The 19623-nt window shown below is 39.9% G+C and overlaps 1 protein-coding gene across 5 annotated transcripts in view; it reads left to right on the plus strand.

The window, feature by feature from the left end:
- Positions 1–18642, plus strand: part of CENPE (centromere protein E) — a 73959-nt gene extending 55317 nt beyond the window's left edge. For 4 of the 5 annotated variants that reach the window (XM_079775159.1, XM_079775155.1, XM_079775156.1 and 1 more), the window contains 9 exons: positions 2566–2763; positions 3492–3695; positions 6742–6960; positions 7920–8105; positions 9510–9622; positions 11738–11835; positions 13343–13526; positions 14777–15021; positions 18345–18642. In XM_079775159.1, coding sequence (XP_079631285.1) covers positions 2566–2763; positions 3492–3695; positions 6742–6960; positions 7920–8105; positions 9510–9622; positions 11738–11835; positions 13343–13526; positions 14777–15021; positions 18345–18439 — 1542 coding nt within the window. In that variant the 3' untranslated portion in view covers positions 18440–18642. The remainder of the gene's footprint in view (positions 1–2565; positions 2764–3491; positions 3696–6741; positions 6961–7919; positions 8106–9509; positions 9623–11737; positions 11836–13342; positions 13527–14776; positions 15022–18344) is intronic. The other variant, XM_079775157.1, reaches the window with a different exon arrangement.
- Positions 18643–19623: the final 981 nt, after the last annotated feature.

Below are 19623 nucleotides of genomic sequence, written 5' to 3' on the forward strand. Positions count from 1 at the left end.
GATAGAAGTATGTGCAGGTTATATGACATACTAGGAAAAAAGTTAAAGAAGATGAGACCGTAGTGGAAGATAGACTCGTTCAATGAAGCTTGGATGAAGTTCATTTTGCAGATAATGGGGAGCCACAGGACAGTTACCTTAAGTGGTGGCAGTAATGTGATTAGATTGCCATTTTAGATACTTCACTACAGATAAAGAAGTGAGTTTGCAGGGGATAAGCCTAGTGGCAGAAAGAAGAGCCAAGAAGCAGTTGTCCAGATGGGATATTATGGGTGGCGGAACTACTAATGAGGGATTCTATAGGGATAGGAGAGGTGAAATAAATTAAATATTTAGCAGTTTAAAATCACAGGTCTGTTTGTTAGTGGAAGTAAGGGAGAAAAGTTGAGATTGTATCCCAGGATTTGAGGTTAGCGAAGTTTGTGAGTAGTGGAAAGAGGAATGGGAATGAGGCAGGAGAGGAAAATCAGGTGTTTACTTTGAGATGTTATCATGGGACATTCAAGAAGAGAAACTCACTAGGCATTGTCAACCAGTGGTCAATGGCGCTAATTCAATGCCAATGGAATCGCCAGTTCGGGGTGTGGTGAAGAAGGAAAGTTTATTCAGTGCTCAATTGTGATATAGCACAGCTGTGAAAGCTCTGCTCTGCTCCCTGCTGTTCCACCCTGCATTGTGTTGGTCTGCTCCACTCTGCTCTAGCAGGACATCTTCAGTGTTTCAGCTCAGCCAGGGAGATGCAGGCTTCAGGCTTCCGTGGAAAGGGAAAGTACTCTCTCAGAGCCAGCGAAGAGTTGGCTCACATGGGCAGAAATTCCCACCCTTGTCTCTGATTGGCCTGTCCTCGTGCCCGTGAGGACTCCAAATCCTCACAGTTTGATTGGTCCAAAAGGCACTGTCCTAATTGATTAGAATAGAACCACTCTTAACCACTGAAGCGGCACAGCTGATAGGGAAAGCCTCAGTCCTTTTGGTTGAAATGGGATTCCAGGAACTCCTTTATAAGGGCTGGCTCAGATAGCTGAAACACAGTGCAGAAACAGGTACTGCAGTGCAGAGCCTAGCAATTCAGTGTAGGCTTCTTCATGAAATGCAATTTGCATGAGAGAACCCTGTGCAAAACTGGCTGCTAGGCTTTGCTTTTTAAAATTTATTTGAGCCCAGTTAGCCACTAGGAGCCCTCCTTAGTAGGTGGGTGTTGTTGTTTTTTTTATTTTGGTTTTGCCTCAAGGCTCACAGCATTTAGCTGTAAGTCTGAAGTTTGTCAGGAGAAGAGTCAGGACTAAAGATAAAGATTTGGGATTTATCAGTATATATGTGATGGATAATACAATATGTGTAAGGTCACCCAAAAAGCATAATCTGTATATATAAAAGCCCAGCGACCAGAAGGGCGGAACAACCAGAATGACCGGAACAACTGGTGGCTATGATGCGCATTGCAGCAGCCAACTGGACTGATCCAGGCCCCAAACGGCCCATCTCCTCAGCCGGCCCCACCCCCCAGCCAGCCCCCAACACCCTGATCGGGGGCGGGGCCGGTTGGACAACCACCCGAGGCCCCTCCCCCACACTGGCCCGGCCTGATGGACCCCCATCAGGGTGGGCCAGCCGGACCTCACCAGTGCACGAATTCGTGCACCAGGCCTCTAGTAGAGGAATAAAAGGCTTGGGATAATAAGAGAACTCAGGAAAAGATAAATTTTCAAGAGCTGTAACAGATAAGAAAGGAGCACATGGGATCAAGGTTGGAAAAGTGAGACAGGAGAGAACCAAACAGAAGTGCTATCACTCAGGACAGTGAAGGAGAGTAAGTCAAATAACTCAGCAGCCAGAATATGAACTGAAGAGGTCCCCTCAATTTGTTGATAATAGAGCTCATTGGGACCTTTGTCAGAGCAGTTTTAGTTGATTGGTTAAGGAAGAGGCCAAATTATAAGAAGTTAAGGAACAGTGGAAGTTGAGGAAGTAGGGAGCAAGTGTCTCCTATTTGGTTAAATTGCCCCTCGGGTTCTGATAGTCTTTCCCAAATCCTGACTGTCAGATATCCAGAATTTATTCTGAAGTTCGTGGACCATATGACATTCAAATTATTATCACCTTGAAGTCAAACATCTAAATATGCTTGACAAGGAAGTTTTCAGGCATGGTACACCCATACTGATTACCAAGCCAAGATAGGCAGAATTGGATGTTGAAAATGAATTATCAGGTATCTAGCTGGAAAACCTGGGTGATTGGTGATATAATTAACCAAAAGGAGCCAATAAAGAAAGTTGTATTTTTAGGAAGGAAAGATCATATTACCTTTTAAACATTGAATCTGGGGTATTTTTATGATAACAACAAGGTATATCCAGTAGGAAGTCAGAAATAAGGACCCAGAAGTAACTCTTCCAAGATGCTGAGAGGAGAAAGTTGGGGCCAGAGAGAGGCTCTTTCCTTTTTCCTCCCTTGTCAGAGGATATAGATAACGAGATACCATCCCACCTTTAGTCCTGAGGGTTTAAAACATCCTCTAAATGTGAGATAAGTTTAATTTCCCAATGTCTATTTCTCTTCAAGTATGCATTAAGCAATGTTATAATGATAAAGAAAGAACAGCACGAATCCATCAATAAATTTGAAATGGTTTACATTGATGAAGTGGAAAAACAAAATGAGCTGATAAATCAACTTGACCACCTTCCACAAGGTTATGATGTATCATCCAGAGAATTAAGGGACCTCAAATTGAGCCAGAAGGTGGATCTACATATTCAGGTATAATTTAATTTAAATGGATTTAATTAGATTTTAAGCCTTTTTTTAGCAAGTAGAAAGGTACCTTTTCATGTACTTAGAGGCATTTTCATTTACCAAAAATTAAAAATAAGCTAAAGAATAACAGCTGGCCAGATGTAAAGAGTACCAAGTAATAGAGGAGCCTCCTTTCAGAACTCGACTGATTCAGACAAATGTAACAATATCAGCAAGTGGGAATTCGTGGAACCCCAGAATAAGTTTCTAAATGCCGTCTAACGCTTCCTAGACCTGTGACAAGGAGTCAGAAATATTTTTATTGCAACAGCTGCACATGGAATGTTTGCTCTCGGCCAGAAGTGTGAAGCTAGCATCTAATTCCTAACATGCATGTATGTCCTGCTATATGCAAAGAAAAGTTATATCCAGAAGCACTTCACATATTGTTATTATTAGTCACAGATTTATAGTTTTGACAGGTTTTAATTCTAATAGGCAGAATTTGTGGGCATGCCTCTGTTACATAGCTTATACTGCCAAAACTTTATTATTCAAATAACTAGGATAAAGTTTTAGATTAGAATTTTATTTCTAATATAATTAGAATAACAAGAATTATATTTACTTCAAAAATATCAAGAGTGAGAGTTCAGTAAGGTATTTTCCTTTTTTTTAATGATATTTGTGTGATAGTTAGATAAAAACTTCCCCCAATGTTCATATAATTCATTGCTTACTTTTTAACACAGGAAATTCTCAAAGATTTTTCAGAAAATGACTCCCACATCATAAAGACTGAATTTCAACAAGTACTCAGTAATAGGAAAGAAATAACCCACTTTTTGGAAGAGTGGTTGAATACTCATTTTGATATAGAAAAGCTTAAAAGTGGCATCCAGAAAGACAACGATAGGATTTTTCAAGTGAATAAATTATATAATAACACAATAATTGTAAGTAGTAATTTTTATTATGCTACCTCATTCTTCTCGTTGTGTGCTTTAAAATTTTTCTACCTCATTCTTAAAAGGACTTAGAGCAACTGAATATATAAGTATATTTTCTTTCACTTATTTGTGAAAAAAATATTGACTGTGTAAAACATGTTCTTCCTCTAACATTATGCTTCCTTAAGATAAATATACCGATTTATACTTGTAAAGAAGATAACAAAACATGGGTGTGTGATGATCACTTTCCACTTGTGAAATCGTGAATCCTCTTGTCACTCTCCTTTCCTTTCTCACTTTCCACTGCTTCTGCAGGAATTGAGCCCTTTCCCTAAGTAGCCTCAGACACAGTGAGATGTGAGTTGTGGTGCAGCCGTAGACAAGTCTGAAAAGCTCTAGTGAGGCCTCATGTGCTTTTCATCTAGTGGGTCACTATCATGCTCTGTTCTTCAACTTAAGGTTTGAAAATGTGGTCTGAGACATTGTTCCCAAGTTGATCAGCCTTGTAAACTGATTCATAAGAACCAGCCTTGCTTAAGATCAATTTATTAATTTGTTATACTTCCCACTGATCAGAATACTAGTGCTGCTTTTTGAACTAATCCCTGCTATATATATATATATATATATATATATATATATATATATATATATATATATATATCTGATAAAACATGTAGTAATCAGAAAGTTGCTTCTTATATATGCAACTAGAGGCCCAGTGCATGAAAATTCATGTACTGGAGGGGGGCATCCCTCAGCCTGGCCTTCCTCCTCTCACATTCCGGGAGCCCTCAGGGGCGGGAGGCAACTGGCGATCAGAGGAAGGCGACACCCCCATCACACCTCTGCTGCTGCCACTGCCAGCAGCACAAGCCTCGGCCAGCCCTGGTTACCTGAGCCTCAAGCAGCCCTGGGCGGCTGGGCAGCTGCCATCCAAGGCTTGCCTGCGTCTCTGGGCAGCCCTGGGTGGCTGGGCAGCCAACATCCAAGGCTTGCCTGCACCTTGGGGGTTGGCTGGGCAGCCGCCATCTGAGGCTTGCCTGCGCCTCATGCCAGCCCTGGGTGGCTGGGCAGCCAACATCCAAGGCTTGCCTGCACCTTGGGGGTCGGCTGGGTAGCCGGCATCCAAGGCTTGCCTGCGCCTCAGACCAGCCCTGGGTAGCTGAGGGGACTGGGGAACTCTGGAGGCAGGCGCACGGAGTGGTCGAACACGCCTGCAGCCCCAGTGGGGCTGAGAGGACTGGGTGCCACCATCTTGTGGCTGTGGGCGCCGCCATCTTTGAGGGTGTGGCAGTCAATTAGCATATTCCCTCCTTATTGGCTGTGGGTGCTGTCATCTTTGTGAGGGTGTGGCGGTCAATTAGCATATTCCCTCTTTATTAGATAGGATTGGAGCAAAGGGTGCTAGAGTATGTAGCTTTTAAGATTGTTTTTTTAATTTCATGTGTTTGGGTAGTTCTTAACACTTTGATTTCATCTGGAAACTATTTAAATTACATTGAAATATATAGATACTGTTAAATGGATAGTTAAAAAGTCTGCAATCAATAGGGAAAAGAATAAAACCAATGTTTAGATAAACTTCATTCAGAGTTTTTTGTAATTTGGGGGATTCCTACCATGTGAATCAGCATGGAGATGAGGCGTCTGTCAGCACCCTGGCAGTAGGAATTGGTAACTTTGTATGGTGTGAGGTCAGTAGTCCAGTGTCAAGGGAAGTCCAGGGTACCAGTAAGAATACAACTAATTTAGGATGCAGGTCTGACAGAATGACCAATAAGCCATTTGTGATGAGAGCAAAAAGAATATTCTATAGGAATTAAGAAAGGAAAAGGATGAGTAATTTCAGAGTTAGTTATCCTTCAATGTAAAAGACAGTATTGATTGCTATTCCCTGCATAGAAATATAAGATTTTCAGATTAATTACTAAAAGTTGGTGAATCCTTTTTCCTATAAACACTGAGGTTTGGAATGAAACAGGAAAATTGATTGTTTTTAAGTTTATGGGGTATGCTCTGCTATTAAATGTCAGTTAATGTTTCATATGACCTATAACATATGAAGACTTTAACCACAAATCTTCAAATTCCTTTTTATATGTTTGTACTGATCTAATAGCGAGATTATCATACTATAAAATAAAACCCTAATATGCAAATCGACCAAACGGTGGAATGACAGGTCTCTATGACGCGTACTGACCACCAGGGGGCAGATGATCAATGCAGGAGCTGCCCCCTGGTGGTCAGTGTGCTCCCACAGGGGGAGCACTGCTAAGCCAGAAGCTGGGCTTATGGCTGGTGAGCGCAGCAGTGGTGGTGGGAGCCTCTCTCCCCTCCGTGGCAGCACTAAGGACCCCTCGGGGGATGTCTGCCGAGGGGTTCTGGACTGCGAGAGGGCGCAGGCTGGGCTGAGGGACCCCCGCCCCCCAGTGCATGAATGTCGTGCACTGGGCCTCTAGTGTTTTACAAATAAATACGAATCCTCTCCAGTCCTTAGCCTTCTTTTATTCTCCTCAACATCCAAAATCATCTAAAATTTTAGGAACCAGTGCAAACCACAAAGAATGTTTATAGCCCTGGCCAGTGTGGCTCAGTTGATTGAGCATCATCCCATGCACTGAAAGGTCACCACTGGTTCGATTCCTGCTCAGGGCACTTGCCCAGGTTGGGGGTTTGATCCCCGGTTGGGATGTGGGCAGGAGGCAGTCAATCGATACTAGGCTGTCATATCAATGTCTCTCTCTCTCTCTCTCTCCCTCTCTCTCCCTCTCCCTCCTTCCCCTTCCTCCCTCCCTCTCTCCCTTCCCCCTGCCGCTCTCCCTCCCCCTCTCCCTTTATCTTTCTCTAAAATCAATAAAAACATTAAAAATAAAAATGTTTACATTCTTTTATGTTCTTCACAAACTGTTCTAGAATGTTTGGAAAATGAATTTCAATATATACTAGTACCTTGTCCTAGAATTCTAATATTTTTCATAGGTTTTTTTTCTTTTAAGTATGCAATTCACTTTAGAACTATAATGGCATTTTTACTATTCAATAGACTATAGTGAATGAATCAACAGAATTTGAGGAAAGAAATGCTACTTTAGCCAAAGAATGGGAACTTGACCTGAAAGCAATGAAAGAGGAAAATGAAAAACTGTTTAAAAACTACCAAACTTTGAAGCTCTCTCAGACACCTGGTGCCCTTGCTAATCCTACTACACAAGACGACAAGAATCTTCATGTTACATCGAAAGTCACACAGCCAATCACAGAGGTATGTTAATTTTTTATATTTTTCAATTTGCAGCTTCATCACAAAGTTAAAGATGTATCTCATATAACATTTCAGAGCAGAATTATAGTATTGAATATATTAATTAAGGAACATGGACCAATCTTTGTTTGTGTTTGTGTGTGTGTGATAGGCTTGTTTGATTTATTGATGATAACCATTCTGATAGGCATGAGGTTTTAATTTGCATCACTCTGATGATTAGTGATGTTGAACATTTTTTCATATGTCTATTAGCCATCTGTATGTCCTCTGGAGAAGTGTCTATTTGGATCCTTTGCCCATTTTTTAATTGGATTGTCTTCTTGGTGTTGGGTTATATAAGTTTATATATTTTTTTTAATTGATTTCAAAGCGGAAGGGAGAGGGAGAGAAAGATAAAAACATCAATAATGAGAATCATTGATTGGCTACCTCCTGCACACCCCACACTGGGAAGCCCGCAACCTGGGCATGTGCCTTGACCAGAATCGAACTGTGACCTCCTCATTCACAGATCGACACTCAACCGCTGAGCCAGCCAGCCGGGCGAGTTGTATAAGTTCTTTATATATTTTGGGAATTAACCCCTTATCAGATGTATCATTGCCAAATGTGTTCTCCCATACAGTGGAATCCCTTTTCATTTTGTTGCTGGTTTTTTATGGGGGTTTTTTTGGTTGTTTGTTTTTTTGCTGTGTGGAACCTTTTTAGTTTGATGTAGTGCCATTTGTTTATTTTTTTCTTTGTTTCCTTTGCCCTATGAGATATATCGGCAAAAATATTATTATTCAAGATGTCTGAGATTTTATTGCCTATGTTTCCTTCTAGGCTTTTTATGGTTTCATGACTTACATTTAAGTCTTTTATTCATTTTGAGTTTATTCTTGTGTGTAGTGTGTGTTTGTGGTCTAGTTTCATGTTTTTTGCAATTTTCCCATATGTGTGTCTCTTTTTGGTAGAAAATTCAAGAGCTGGAAGCTTCACTGCATGAAGCTAAAGAAAGTGCTATGCATAAGGAAGGCATGATTATAAAGATGCAGAAAGAACTTCAGATGACTTACGATATGATAGCAAAACTTCAAGCACAAGTTAATGAATCAAATAAATGCCTCGAGAAAACGAAAGAAATGACCCAAGAACTTCAGGTAACTTCACAAATTTATAAATAAAAGGGGTTGTTTTTTTCCTTTTACTGTTGAATTTGGCAGATCATTTGGGAACCTCGGCTTTAACTTCAACTTCCTGTTAGCTAGGTATGTCTCAAGTTCAATACTCAGGCTTTGAAAATGCAAGTAACAACTTAGAAATGAAATACAGGAATATAATAATGATTAGTTATATCTTTTTAGAAAAAAATTGTAAAATACATATATTTTTAATAGTTTAAGATGTATGTTCATTTTTTTAAAATGCTTCTTATCTTAATATTTAACACTTCTTATAAGTACATTTTGGGGGAAAAAATTACTTTCTATTTTAATGCCCTAGTTATCGAGTCCACCTATTAGCCAGTAGCCTATGGGCTGAATCTGACCTATTTTCTTTAGAAATAACAGTCATTTCAGTGTTTTTTAACTTGAATTCCATTACACAGCACACCCTCACTTATCACATCCTTACCCCACTCCCTTTTGTTTTAGCCCCAGCCACTTCTCATACTTCTGCTACTTGAGTCTGACCCTAATAGACATTTAAGTTTGCTATTCTGGCTCCAGTGTCTTGTCATTCCAGTTAAAATTAGAAAGAAGTAAAAAATGTGTGCTCTGTCCTACCTGGTTTGGCTCAGTGGATAGAGCATTGGCCCATGGACTGAAGGGTTTTGGGTTCAATTCTGGCCAAGGGCACATAACTCGGGTGCAGGCTCAATCCCAGCCTTGGTTGGGGCTCCTGGGAGGCAACCAATTGATGTGTCTCTCTCACATGGATATTTCTCTCTCTATCTCCCTCCCTCCACTCTCTCTAAAAATCAATGGAGAAATATCCTCAGGTGAGGATTAACAGCAACAACAAAAAAGGAATGTGTGTTCTTTTCATTATTTAACATTTATTCAAGGAGACATTATTCATTTAAAGGAGAATTCTATATGTATGTATTTATATATGAATAATTTGTTTCTGAGTGGAAAGTAGATATATTTATGTCACTGGATTGAACCATATATGAAGACAATGTTATATAATACTTTGTGCCTTGAATTCAGTTCTAGTTTTATATTTTCTGATATCTATTTTGTTTCATTTTCCTGACTTTGTTTTATTTGTCTACCCATTTCTTTATTTTCAACTTTTGTGTTTCATTTTGTAGTTACTGGTTTTTTTTAATTGGGGAAATAATTTGTTTTAATAAATAAAATTCTTCATATGTTCTCTACATACTAGTTTCCAATAGCTTCAAATATACTTCACATCAAATATCTGTTACTCATTTTAGGGTTCAAATTTGTGCCTTTCCCATTTTTCATGTATGTAGAGTTTGCTGTTTGAAAATGTTTCTACCAATAAAGTGAAACTGCTCTAAACTTACTTTATTTTTCTTTTCTCTAAAAAAGGACAAAGTTGCTTTAGGAGCTAAACCCTACAAAGAAGAAATTGAAGATCTCAAAATGAAGCTGGTGAAAACAGATCTAGACAATAAGAAAATTGTCAAGGAGCTTGAAAAGGAGTATGTCTTTGCCTTAATTGAACATGACTTTAATATCTTAAATTTTCTTTCCAAATGATATATTTCTTTGCATTAACTTTTGAAAATACTGTTGTTACAGCTTTTTTTAAATGAATACAAACAACCACAGGGTTTTAATTAATTAAATTCTCATTATATATGCAAAGATTTTAAAAAGTAAGCACAAGTCTGATCAATTACTAACACACTATGTCTTTGGATGCTTCTTGCTTAACCACACATAAATAGTTTAAAATGGCCTTTTTATGCTTGAAAGTGAATGTTAAGAAGGTGCTTGTGTGGCCCTGGCGGGTTGCTAAGTTGGTTGGAGCACCATCCCGTACACCCAAGGGTTTCAGATTTGATTCTGGTCAGGGCACCATGCATACCTAGTTTGCCGGGGAGGCAGTTGATTAAGATAACTGATTGATGTTTCTATCTCTCTCTTCTCTCTTCTGTCTTCTCTCCTCTCTCCTCCCCTCCGCTCCCCTCCCCTCCCCTTCCTTCCTCTCCTCTCCCCCCCCTCCCCCCCTCCCTCCCTTCCCACCTCCCTCCTGTCCTTTCTCCCTTCCTCTCAGAATCAATTTTTTTAAAATCTGCCTTCATCCCCAGTAGGGGGTGTGCAGGAGGCAACTGATCGATGTTTTTCTCTTATCGATGTTTCTAACTCTCTATCCCTCTCCCTTCCTCTCTGTAAAAAAAATCAATAAAATATATATATTTTTAAAATCCTGCCCAGCTGATGTGGCTCAGTGATTGAGCGTGGACCTATGAACCGGGAGGTCACGAATCTATTCCCATTCAGGGCACATGCCCAAGTTGAGGGCTCGATCCCCAATGTGCAGGAGGCAGCCGATCAATGATTCTTTCTCATCACTGATGTTTCTATCTCTCTCTCCCTTTCCCTTCCTCTCTGAAATCAATAAAAATACTTAAATGTGTGTGTATTTAGCAGTTTGACTAAGCTTTCTGTTGCTTCTCTTAATTTCATTTGTTCTTTCTATTGTGTTTTTATGTAAAGGTTGTTTAGAGTGGGGCAAAAGTAGGTTCACAGTTTTTCATATGGAAAATAATGTAATAATTGTTAGTATTACAAGAATAAACTGTTTCCCGTACTCACAACTGTAAACCTACTTTTACCACACCCTGTAATTCCTTTGAAATTATAGTACCTAGTGCTCAAAAGCATGTCCTCTTGTTGCTTTGTCTATGTCTGGTACTACACATACTAGCATGCCTTAAGTTCATTATGGTGTAGCATGATGAAAAGAACATTAGAAGAAAGTTGGGGAACCTGAATTAGAAATATAATGTTGCCATTTATTAATATATCACACATACAAGTTGTTTAATCTCTCTGCTCCTCACAGTCATAATCAATGAAAGGTAGATTTGTATTAGAAGATTTCTGAAGATCCCTACTGATTTCTAACACTTTTTATTCTTCCTATAAATCTTTAATAAATATTTAATGGTGATATATAAATTTGCGCAAAAAAAAAATAGCACTCTGAATCTTTATGCATTCTAATCAGCCTTCCATTGATAACAGTACTGGTTTTAATGAAACTAATACAGACTCATTTCTTCATTATAAAAGCGATTTAAAAAACAAAGCGATTTTACTTGGAGAATAGAATCAGCAGATACTTTCAGTCTCTAAAAAAGGCAGAAAGTCTTATAATTTATCATTACTGGTTAATCCTTAAGCCCACAATTCATAAAGTGTCTCTTTTTATTAGGGAACAGTGAGCAGAATTTGACCTTTTACTGTATCACGTTAACAGCCCAGGGTTTATTTGTTGACAATGTAGAAAGGAAACTACTTTTCACTTTCAGGCTCTGGTAATTATTTTATCTTCAAGATGTTTTGAGGACCTCATGGTAACAGTCCACTTATTTTATTAGTGCCTTTCAATATGATTTTGCTCAATAGCCAATTAATAGCTATTGAGCTTCCAGAAATTTAACAAGATTGGTTTCTCAGTATTAAATCATTGCCCCTGAAACCAGACGGGATACTTCCAATTTGATGGTGTTATAGCTGCAAAGTGCATGATACCAGGGTATTATGTCAGTGTGATATACCTTAATATCTATTGTTGTTTTTATTAGAATTGCTTCTACAAAAGCCACTGTAGAATATCAAAAAGAAGCTATAAGGTTATTGAGAGAAAATCTTAGAAGAAATCAACAAGCCCAAGATACCACAAGTAAGTAGAAAATGCTGGTATTTCCAGGTCCTGTCCATTTTACTTCTCAATACACTTATACATTTTGAGGACTACTATTATATATGTGATAGTCAAGAATAAATCACTAGTTTAGAAAGAACTGCTTTTAAAATGAATTTATTGCAATTATATTTCTCTTGTGACATCTCCTATAATGTCAGCTGTTTACTCATTATAGATTCTTGAACTATCAAGATAGAAGTACCCTTCCCAATAAAAATCCAAACATATCTTAATAGATTTTAATATTATACACAGTAAAAATATAATCAGTGCATAATACAAATAGGTAAATATTATCCTACTTGTTCTTAATACTGAAAATACAGGGTTTATGCTTACTTGTAAACTCTTTAAAATTTATCTTAGGTATAGTTATCAAATCTAATGATCAAATTTCTGCATATACATTCCTTAAACTATACTTTGTTCCATATCCCTATCTCTTGTGTTTCATCTTCCAAGAGAGAATGCTGAACAGTACTTAGGGCAGCTTTGTATAATAGAACAAGCAATGCACTAAAAGTCAGGGGCAGGTCTCTCAACTGATTGCCCTCACTTAATGGCTGTGAGAAATCAAGGGGACCACACCTGACCTTCTAGCATATGTGTATACACATGTTGCGAGGATCACACTAAAAGTGGTGTGTGAAAGCACACTGAATATTCTAAATGTCAAGCAAATGTAAGATTATATTTGTGTGTTTTGTCCATTTAAAAAAGAAATTAGAGATAGTGTTAAAGATGTTGTCTAGTACATAATTTAGTTTGAATGACCCTATTGCCTATTGCAGCTCCTACATGGGACACTTCAATGGGTAAAAATAGAACTGAGGTCTCTTTGTTGTTACATTAGGGTCAGGATAATGATTCTTGAATAGTAAGTGATTTTTAGGTACACCTTGTGCCTGAATTCAAAATAATTCAAAAGAAAATGGACATTGAGTATCTTCACACCTTACCCCCTTTGTAATTATCAGTGATTTAGTGGACTATTCTACTTTTTAAGCTACTCACAGTTTTATGCAGTTTTACCTAAAATTTACAAAACGATTCCTCATATAGTGTAGAATATAGAATAATCTGTGCTTTAACATAATTCTAAGGTTTGTTTAGTTAACAAGTGTGTGTTGAGTATTTATAGTGCACTGGGTGGCTGGGGTGGGCCCCACACACATACTCTGTGTTGGAAGAAGCCCCTCGGGTGATTCAGAGACAGATCAGCCAGGACAGCTCTAATTAGAGAGGGTTGCTGCTGCTGTGGTCCTGGGGAGAGGCTTCAGCAGGATTATGGTAGCGAAATTGGTGGGTGGAGAACAGCAGGAAGAATTCTAGAGATATTTAGAATTGATGATGGAATAGGCATTGGAAGTGAGGTAGAAGGAGGGATTCAAGGATGATTTCCAGGAAGATGGTGGTTGAGATGTGTTGGGTTTTAGAATGACTTATTGCATTTAGTAATGTTTCCTTTATTTGCCTCCCACAGTGGTACTAGAAGTTAATGATTCTAAACCTTCCAACAAACCCCTCACATGTGGGGGTGGGAGTGGCATTGTACAAAGCACAAAAGCTCTTATTTTGAAAAGTGAAAATGTACGACTAAAAAAGGAAATTTCTAAGTTGAAGCAGCATAATGAACAGCTAATAAACCAAAAGAATGAACCATTAAGGTAAGAGCTGCTTACGTGATACAGAAATTATGTTTATGGCTGTTACATGTTGGGGAGGACAGTATATACCCATACATATATGTTTTTTACAGTTAGCAACCCTTCAAACATGGGGAAAGTAATTTTTAGAGTTCATGTAATGTGTCGTTTTTAAAAGTAATAAGAATATGTTAACACTATTCCAGATGTTTACTATCTGTCAACTGACCTCTTTTTGACTAAACCAAGAACCAAGATGTGAACAGAGATCTTTGAGGGGGCAGCTTAAATACACTACATGTCCATATACCAAAGTCATGAGGATTTACTCAATAGAGGACTTTTGTGACCTGTGTCCTTTTACTTTACAAACAGTTCTAAGAAACTTATTTGGCTTCTACCAAAGATTAGAATCCTGTGCTAATCCTATATAATAAAACCCTAATATGCAAATCGACCGAACAGTGGAACAACCGGTCGCTATAATGCACACTGACCACCAGAGGGCAGACACTCAATGCAGGAGCTGCCCCCTGGTGGTCAGTGTGCTCCCACAGGGGGAGTGCTGCTCAGCCAGAAGCCAGGCTCACGGCTGGCAAGTGCAGTGGCGGTGGTGGGAGCCTCTGCCGCCTCCGCCGCAGGTGGGCAGTAAGGAGTGAGGGGTCCCAGACTGCGAGAGGGCGCAGGCTGGGCTGAGGGGTTCCCTCCCTGCCTCCCCCATACACAAAGTTTCCTGTACCAGGCCTCTAGTCTACTAATGATATAGTAGAAGAAAAGTAGGCATCAAACAAATAATTACACAAATAACTAATTCTTTCTAATGAGTGTTGTTAAACAAATGAAAGAGTTTACCAGAGGAATCAAACCTTATCTAAATGATAAAGAGGGCTGGTGATGAAGAAACTAATCTATGAGTAGATCTGGAAAATGAGTACAAGTTGAGCTGGATGAAAGGAGAGATAGGTAAACCTCCTGGGCCAGCATGTGCACAAGCTGTGAGTGAGAAAGAATAACCAGTAAGTGGAACTGAAAGACATCCACGTGGCCAGAGCATAGAGAATGAGACAAATGCAAGATGGGGTGCCATAGGTGCCAGATTCCACAGGCCCTTATAGATCATTCTGAGGAAGTTTTGGTGGTATCCTAGATGTAATAGGAGGATTACCTCCACGGCTACTCGAGCTCTAAGGGAACCCAATTTAGAAATCATGTTTGTTGTAGTCTTACAGTCTTCTTTCTCCTCCTCTTCCCCGCTTCCCTCCCCATTTAAGCAATAATCATCATCTTTCCAATGAGGCTCTCAAAGATGTAACTTGTGAGAATTCTCCAAAGACTCCAAAAAGAACAGCTTCTGAAAAGAGACACCGTACGCCTTCTCAGTGCAAGGAGCAGAATTTACAAGATCCCGTGCCAAAGGAATCACCAAAATATCGGTTTTTTGACAGCCGGTCGAAGTCCTTTCCAGTACCCCATCCAGTTCGCTATTTTGATAACTCAAATTTAGGCCTCTGTCCAGGTGGGTAAATATATACACTGTTTCCTTGGGAATCAGGGGGTAACAGTTGGGACCTAACTATACTATGTGGCCCAAAGGGCAAGTTTTGACGAGAAGTAGGAGGCAAGCTGGTGATGTGCACAGCCTTCATTTGCTGTCTCTGTGAGAGTTTCTCCAAAGCCCAACGCTGAGGTCCAGTCGCTCCAAGTGAAGACTTTATTCTGCCTCTTAAACCCTCAAGCTTTTCCCCAAGATAGACAAAGCAACTCTCTCAAGGACATAAAGACACTACCCTATATACAAAGCTTTTACTGAAAAAGACTTTCTCATCCAGTCAGTGGGCCAGTCATCCCAATAGCATTATATTCATTGGCTTGTATAATTTTCTTATTAACTCATTCAGTAAGCAATTTCTTGACCAACTGTGTGTGCACACATTAGACCCCGATGGTACATAGATGAGCAAAACCAGACATGACCCCTGCCCACTGGAGCCGGCAGTCTAACAGGAGGTATAGTTGGTAATCAGGTAGTCTAAAAAAGGGTGATGGTCAAGGCTTATCATAGGTTTTTGTCCCATGAATGTTAAGTCTTCTTTGAAGAAGGGAACTGAGATCTAAGAGGTTAATGGGGGTTAGCTTAACAAAGAGGAGAGGGAAAAGCATTCAGGCAGACGGAGCAGTGACAGCCCAGGGTAGTGTTACCAGGAAACTCCATTTGGGCTCGGGCTGCCTGTCGCTGTGTCCGATAACGAAGGCAGGGTTGAATCATATTAGGCGTTTATTGAAAAGGCCAGCCAACCAAGAAGACAAGGTGCTTACAAGCATCAAATCCTGCCTTCTCCGCAAGGCACAGGGGACAGGATTACAAAGGGAAGGGGCTAGGGTGCTACCAGCTTCCTGGGGGTCCCAGACGTCAGCTATTATAGACATCAGGCGATGAGATGATGTTGCTGAGATGATGTTTTGACTCCTCAGTCTGACCACACTTACTGCTTCCGCTTGCTGGATTCACAGCTGAGTCGCCTCCTCAATCGCTTCGCACAGGCCTTGGAAAGGAAACTTGAAGAAAAACCTAACGCCCTTTTCACATAAATATACGTGTTCTAAGATTTAAAATAATGTGATGACTTTTCAGATTAATTCAGGCGCTCTATCAGATTATGGGTCCCCCTATCAGTAGGAGGGACCACAACAGGGAAGGTTGGAAAGACACGGGTGGCCAGAGCACAGTGAGCACTGGCCCGTGGGGATGAAGTCAGGGAAGCGGGAGAGAGAAGAGCCAAGCTGTGGGGCTGTTTAAACCGCACAGAGGGGTTTTTACTCCTTCCTGAAAGCATGTAAAGAAAGCCTTGGAAAGATTTTTAATAATGGCAGGCAACATAATGAGTTACACATTTTGAAAACATTACCTCTGCTGTGAGGTAACCAGCAAAGAATAAGAGCGAGACTCTGACAGCTGCCTCAGCAAGAGTGACGGTAGTGTGGGCGTGGGCAGGCGCACCCGCGGTGGAGTAGGCAGATGGGAGAGTCTGGAAGTAAAGTCAGCAGAGCAGAGGGGGGGGGGGGGGGGGGGGCCTGGCCGGAGGGAGTGGGCAGTGTCAAGGCTCACGCCCAGCTCTGCAGGGTGCTGCACCGGGTGGGTCATTGAAGGGAAGCTCTGCAATGTGTTGCTGGCAGTCTTTCTCACCACGTGGCACTCAGCGTGCCCAGGTGTGCAGGGCCTGAGCCCTGTGTGACAGTGTCTGCCTGTCTGAAATACCCTATTACACAGCTGTAGACATCTAAAGCAGCAAAACTGTACACCAAGAAAGGCACCTGCCAGGTCATCTGAAAGCCCTGACTAAAGGTTGTCAGGGTTTCTGAGAGCTCTGCTTTGTGGTGAAGAAAGCTTACCTGTTCTAAGAAGCCTGTTCTCATCAAGCACACATCAAAATTCTGTCATCAGCCTGAACATGCTCCTGGGAGTGTTATAAGACACAAAACAATTCGGAATTTTTTTTTAACTATTCACTTCATGGAATAGTATTTAACAACCATTTAAGGACCTTCCATTAGCTAACACTTACATGGAACTTTTGCTGTATACATACACACTATTTTAGAAGTTTGGAAAAACAAATTTTTATAACCACCTTTCTCTCTTTACCTGACAGTGCCTGAAGCACAAGCATAATAGGAATTAATCCAACCACAATAAAGCTGCTTCAGCCTATTTATCAATATACAGATCCTGGTACTATTTTTCAGTGAAATTAACAAAAGAGGAGGCTGGAGGAATATACAAATCAAAAAAACTGACCAATTCAGAATTAAGACAGAGTCCCAGCTTAAATTAGTAAAATAACAGTCTAAAAAATGTTGTCAGTTTTATAAAAGGGAATCTAAGTTATCTCAGGAACTTGAGATGACTGGCCAGAGCAGTTACGCTAGATTTACAGTCGACCCTTGAACAACGTGGGGGTTTAGGAGTGCTGACGGCCCTGCACATTCGAAAATCCAAGTAACTTTTGACTCCTGTAGAAACAGCTACTAATAGCCTAGTGTTAACTGGAAGTCTTACTGATAACATAGTCAGTTATCACCTGTTTTGTATGTTATATGTATTATATACTGTATTCTTACAATAAAGTAAGCTAGAAAAAAATGAAATGTTAATAAACTCATAAAGAAGAGAAAATAAATTATAGTTATTCACCGAAAAAAATCCACATGTAGCCCAGCCAGTGAGGCTCAGTGCCAGTTTGGGGGAGTACAGGAGGCAGCCAATCAATGATGTTTCTCTCTCATCAATGTTTCTATCCTTCTTCCTTTCTCTCTCAAAAATCAACAAAAACTTTTTTTAAAATCCACATATAGGTTTTCCTGTGCAGTTCAAACCTGTTGTTCAAGGGTCAGCTGTACTGTATACAGTTCATAAACAAATGGATGCAGCTGAAGTGCTTTTAAAGGCTCAGAGTTTTCCAAAGATGTCTAAACTGCTATTTTAGCACACCATTTTTTTCTAAAAATAGGACAAAAGAAAATCAAGCTTAATCCATGTTTGATTCACTTTTTATTTCAAATTTATGAAATCAAATAAGACTTTATCACTTCTTGATTTTATGTACAGCATGGTTTTTCTCACAATTCAGTGTATGAAAAAATGGAGAATAAGCTTCTCTGTCTCTGATGAAGTGAAATATACCTTTTTTAATGACCGGACATGAGGATGTTGATGATCATGTTGCCATGTTTCATTTTTCATATCTCCACTGTCTTAACATCCTTTGCATTTCCAGTTGTATTTGAGTTTTGTGCATTTTTTAAATAAGACTGCTTCTAATTTTTATTTTCTTTCCTCAGAAGAGCCAACTGCTGGAGGGGAGAATGTGGCTCCTCAGCCAGCTGATTGTCAGGGCTTCTCAGAAAAGGACCTGCCCGAGTGCAAGATGCAGTAGTCGCCTGTCACTTTTCCGGGGCCCGCATTCCTCGGCTGTTCCTTCGTGTGTCTGCGCCTGGCAATTATGTCACAGTCCAACTTAATTTCAGTTCCGTTTTCGTTTTTGCCACTAGATTGAAAGGTGAAGGAACAGGAGATTAAGGCATTCTAGTAGTTTCGGTGATAGCAATGTCATCGGCGTGAATGTCATACTAAGAAGTGGAACTGTCTTATTTATTTATTATTAAAGAATAAAGTTATTGAAAGAAACTTTTCATCTAAATTGTGTCCATTTTATTACTGTAACATTATCCACATGGAACTTAACAAGATTATAAATTCTTTGTTTAGTACCTTGAACATTCAGTCAGTATTTAATTAGTACTGAATCCAACTCCTATCATATTAATTAATGGTTTCCTAGTGGGATACTCAGGATATCTTGGTTCTCCTGTCTTGTTTGTTAACATTTAGAATTTTGCTAATGAACAAAATGAATCAACCAACAAAATAAGATTGGAAGCATGGAGGCACGGAACAGACTGACATGCCTCGGTGTGGGGGTAGGGGGAGGAAGAGATACACCAAAGAACTGATATCCCATGGACACTGGCAGTAGGGATGTGAAGGCCTGGATGGGGAGGGGCTGGCCAGGGAGGGTAAAGGAGGGGAGGATGGGGGTCATCTGAAATACTATCAATAATAAAAATATTTTTAAATGATGTAATTGCTAGGAAAAAAATATGCACATGCTTTCTGGATTTAAATTGCTATGGGATAGTAGATGCTATGACCTTTTTTATTTTCTAGTCTTAATCTTTTTACTGTAGTAACTACAAAACTTCTTTTCTGTTACCCACCCACCCCATTTCCAATTTAAGAACTCTAAATTGCTTGGTTTGTTCCTGAAATATATACTCGATTGCTCTTTACTCCCAGGTGAAAGGATTCCTGTGTCATTCTACCCTTTATTTTAGACATGAGGCAGCGGCCCCAGAGTTTCTATCTAAATACAGTGTTGTAACCCTGAGACCCCAGGTATTCAAGGCATCTGCGAATGAGCTTCATGCAGTCTGTATAACCTGGGAAATGGTTAGCTTGTGTGTGGGTTCATTTTTCTAAGATACTTGGGTTTATACTTTTATCATCATCTCAAAGGGCGCTATGACTCTCTAAGACAGTGGTCGGCAAACTGCAGCTCGC

Source organism: Cnephaeus nilssonii (assembly GCF_951640355.1).
Source record: "Cnephaeus nilssonii genome assembly, chromosome: 1".
Classification (NCBI taxonomy): Eukaryota; Metazoa; Chordata; class Mammalia; order Chiroptera; family Vespertilionidae; genus Cnephaeus; species Cnephaeus nilssonii.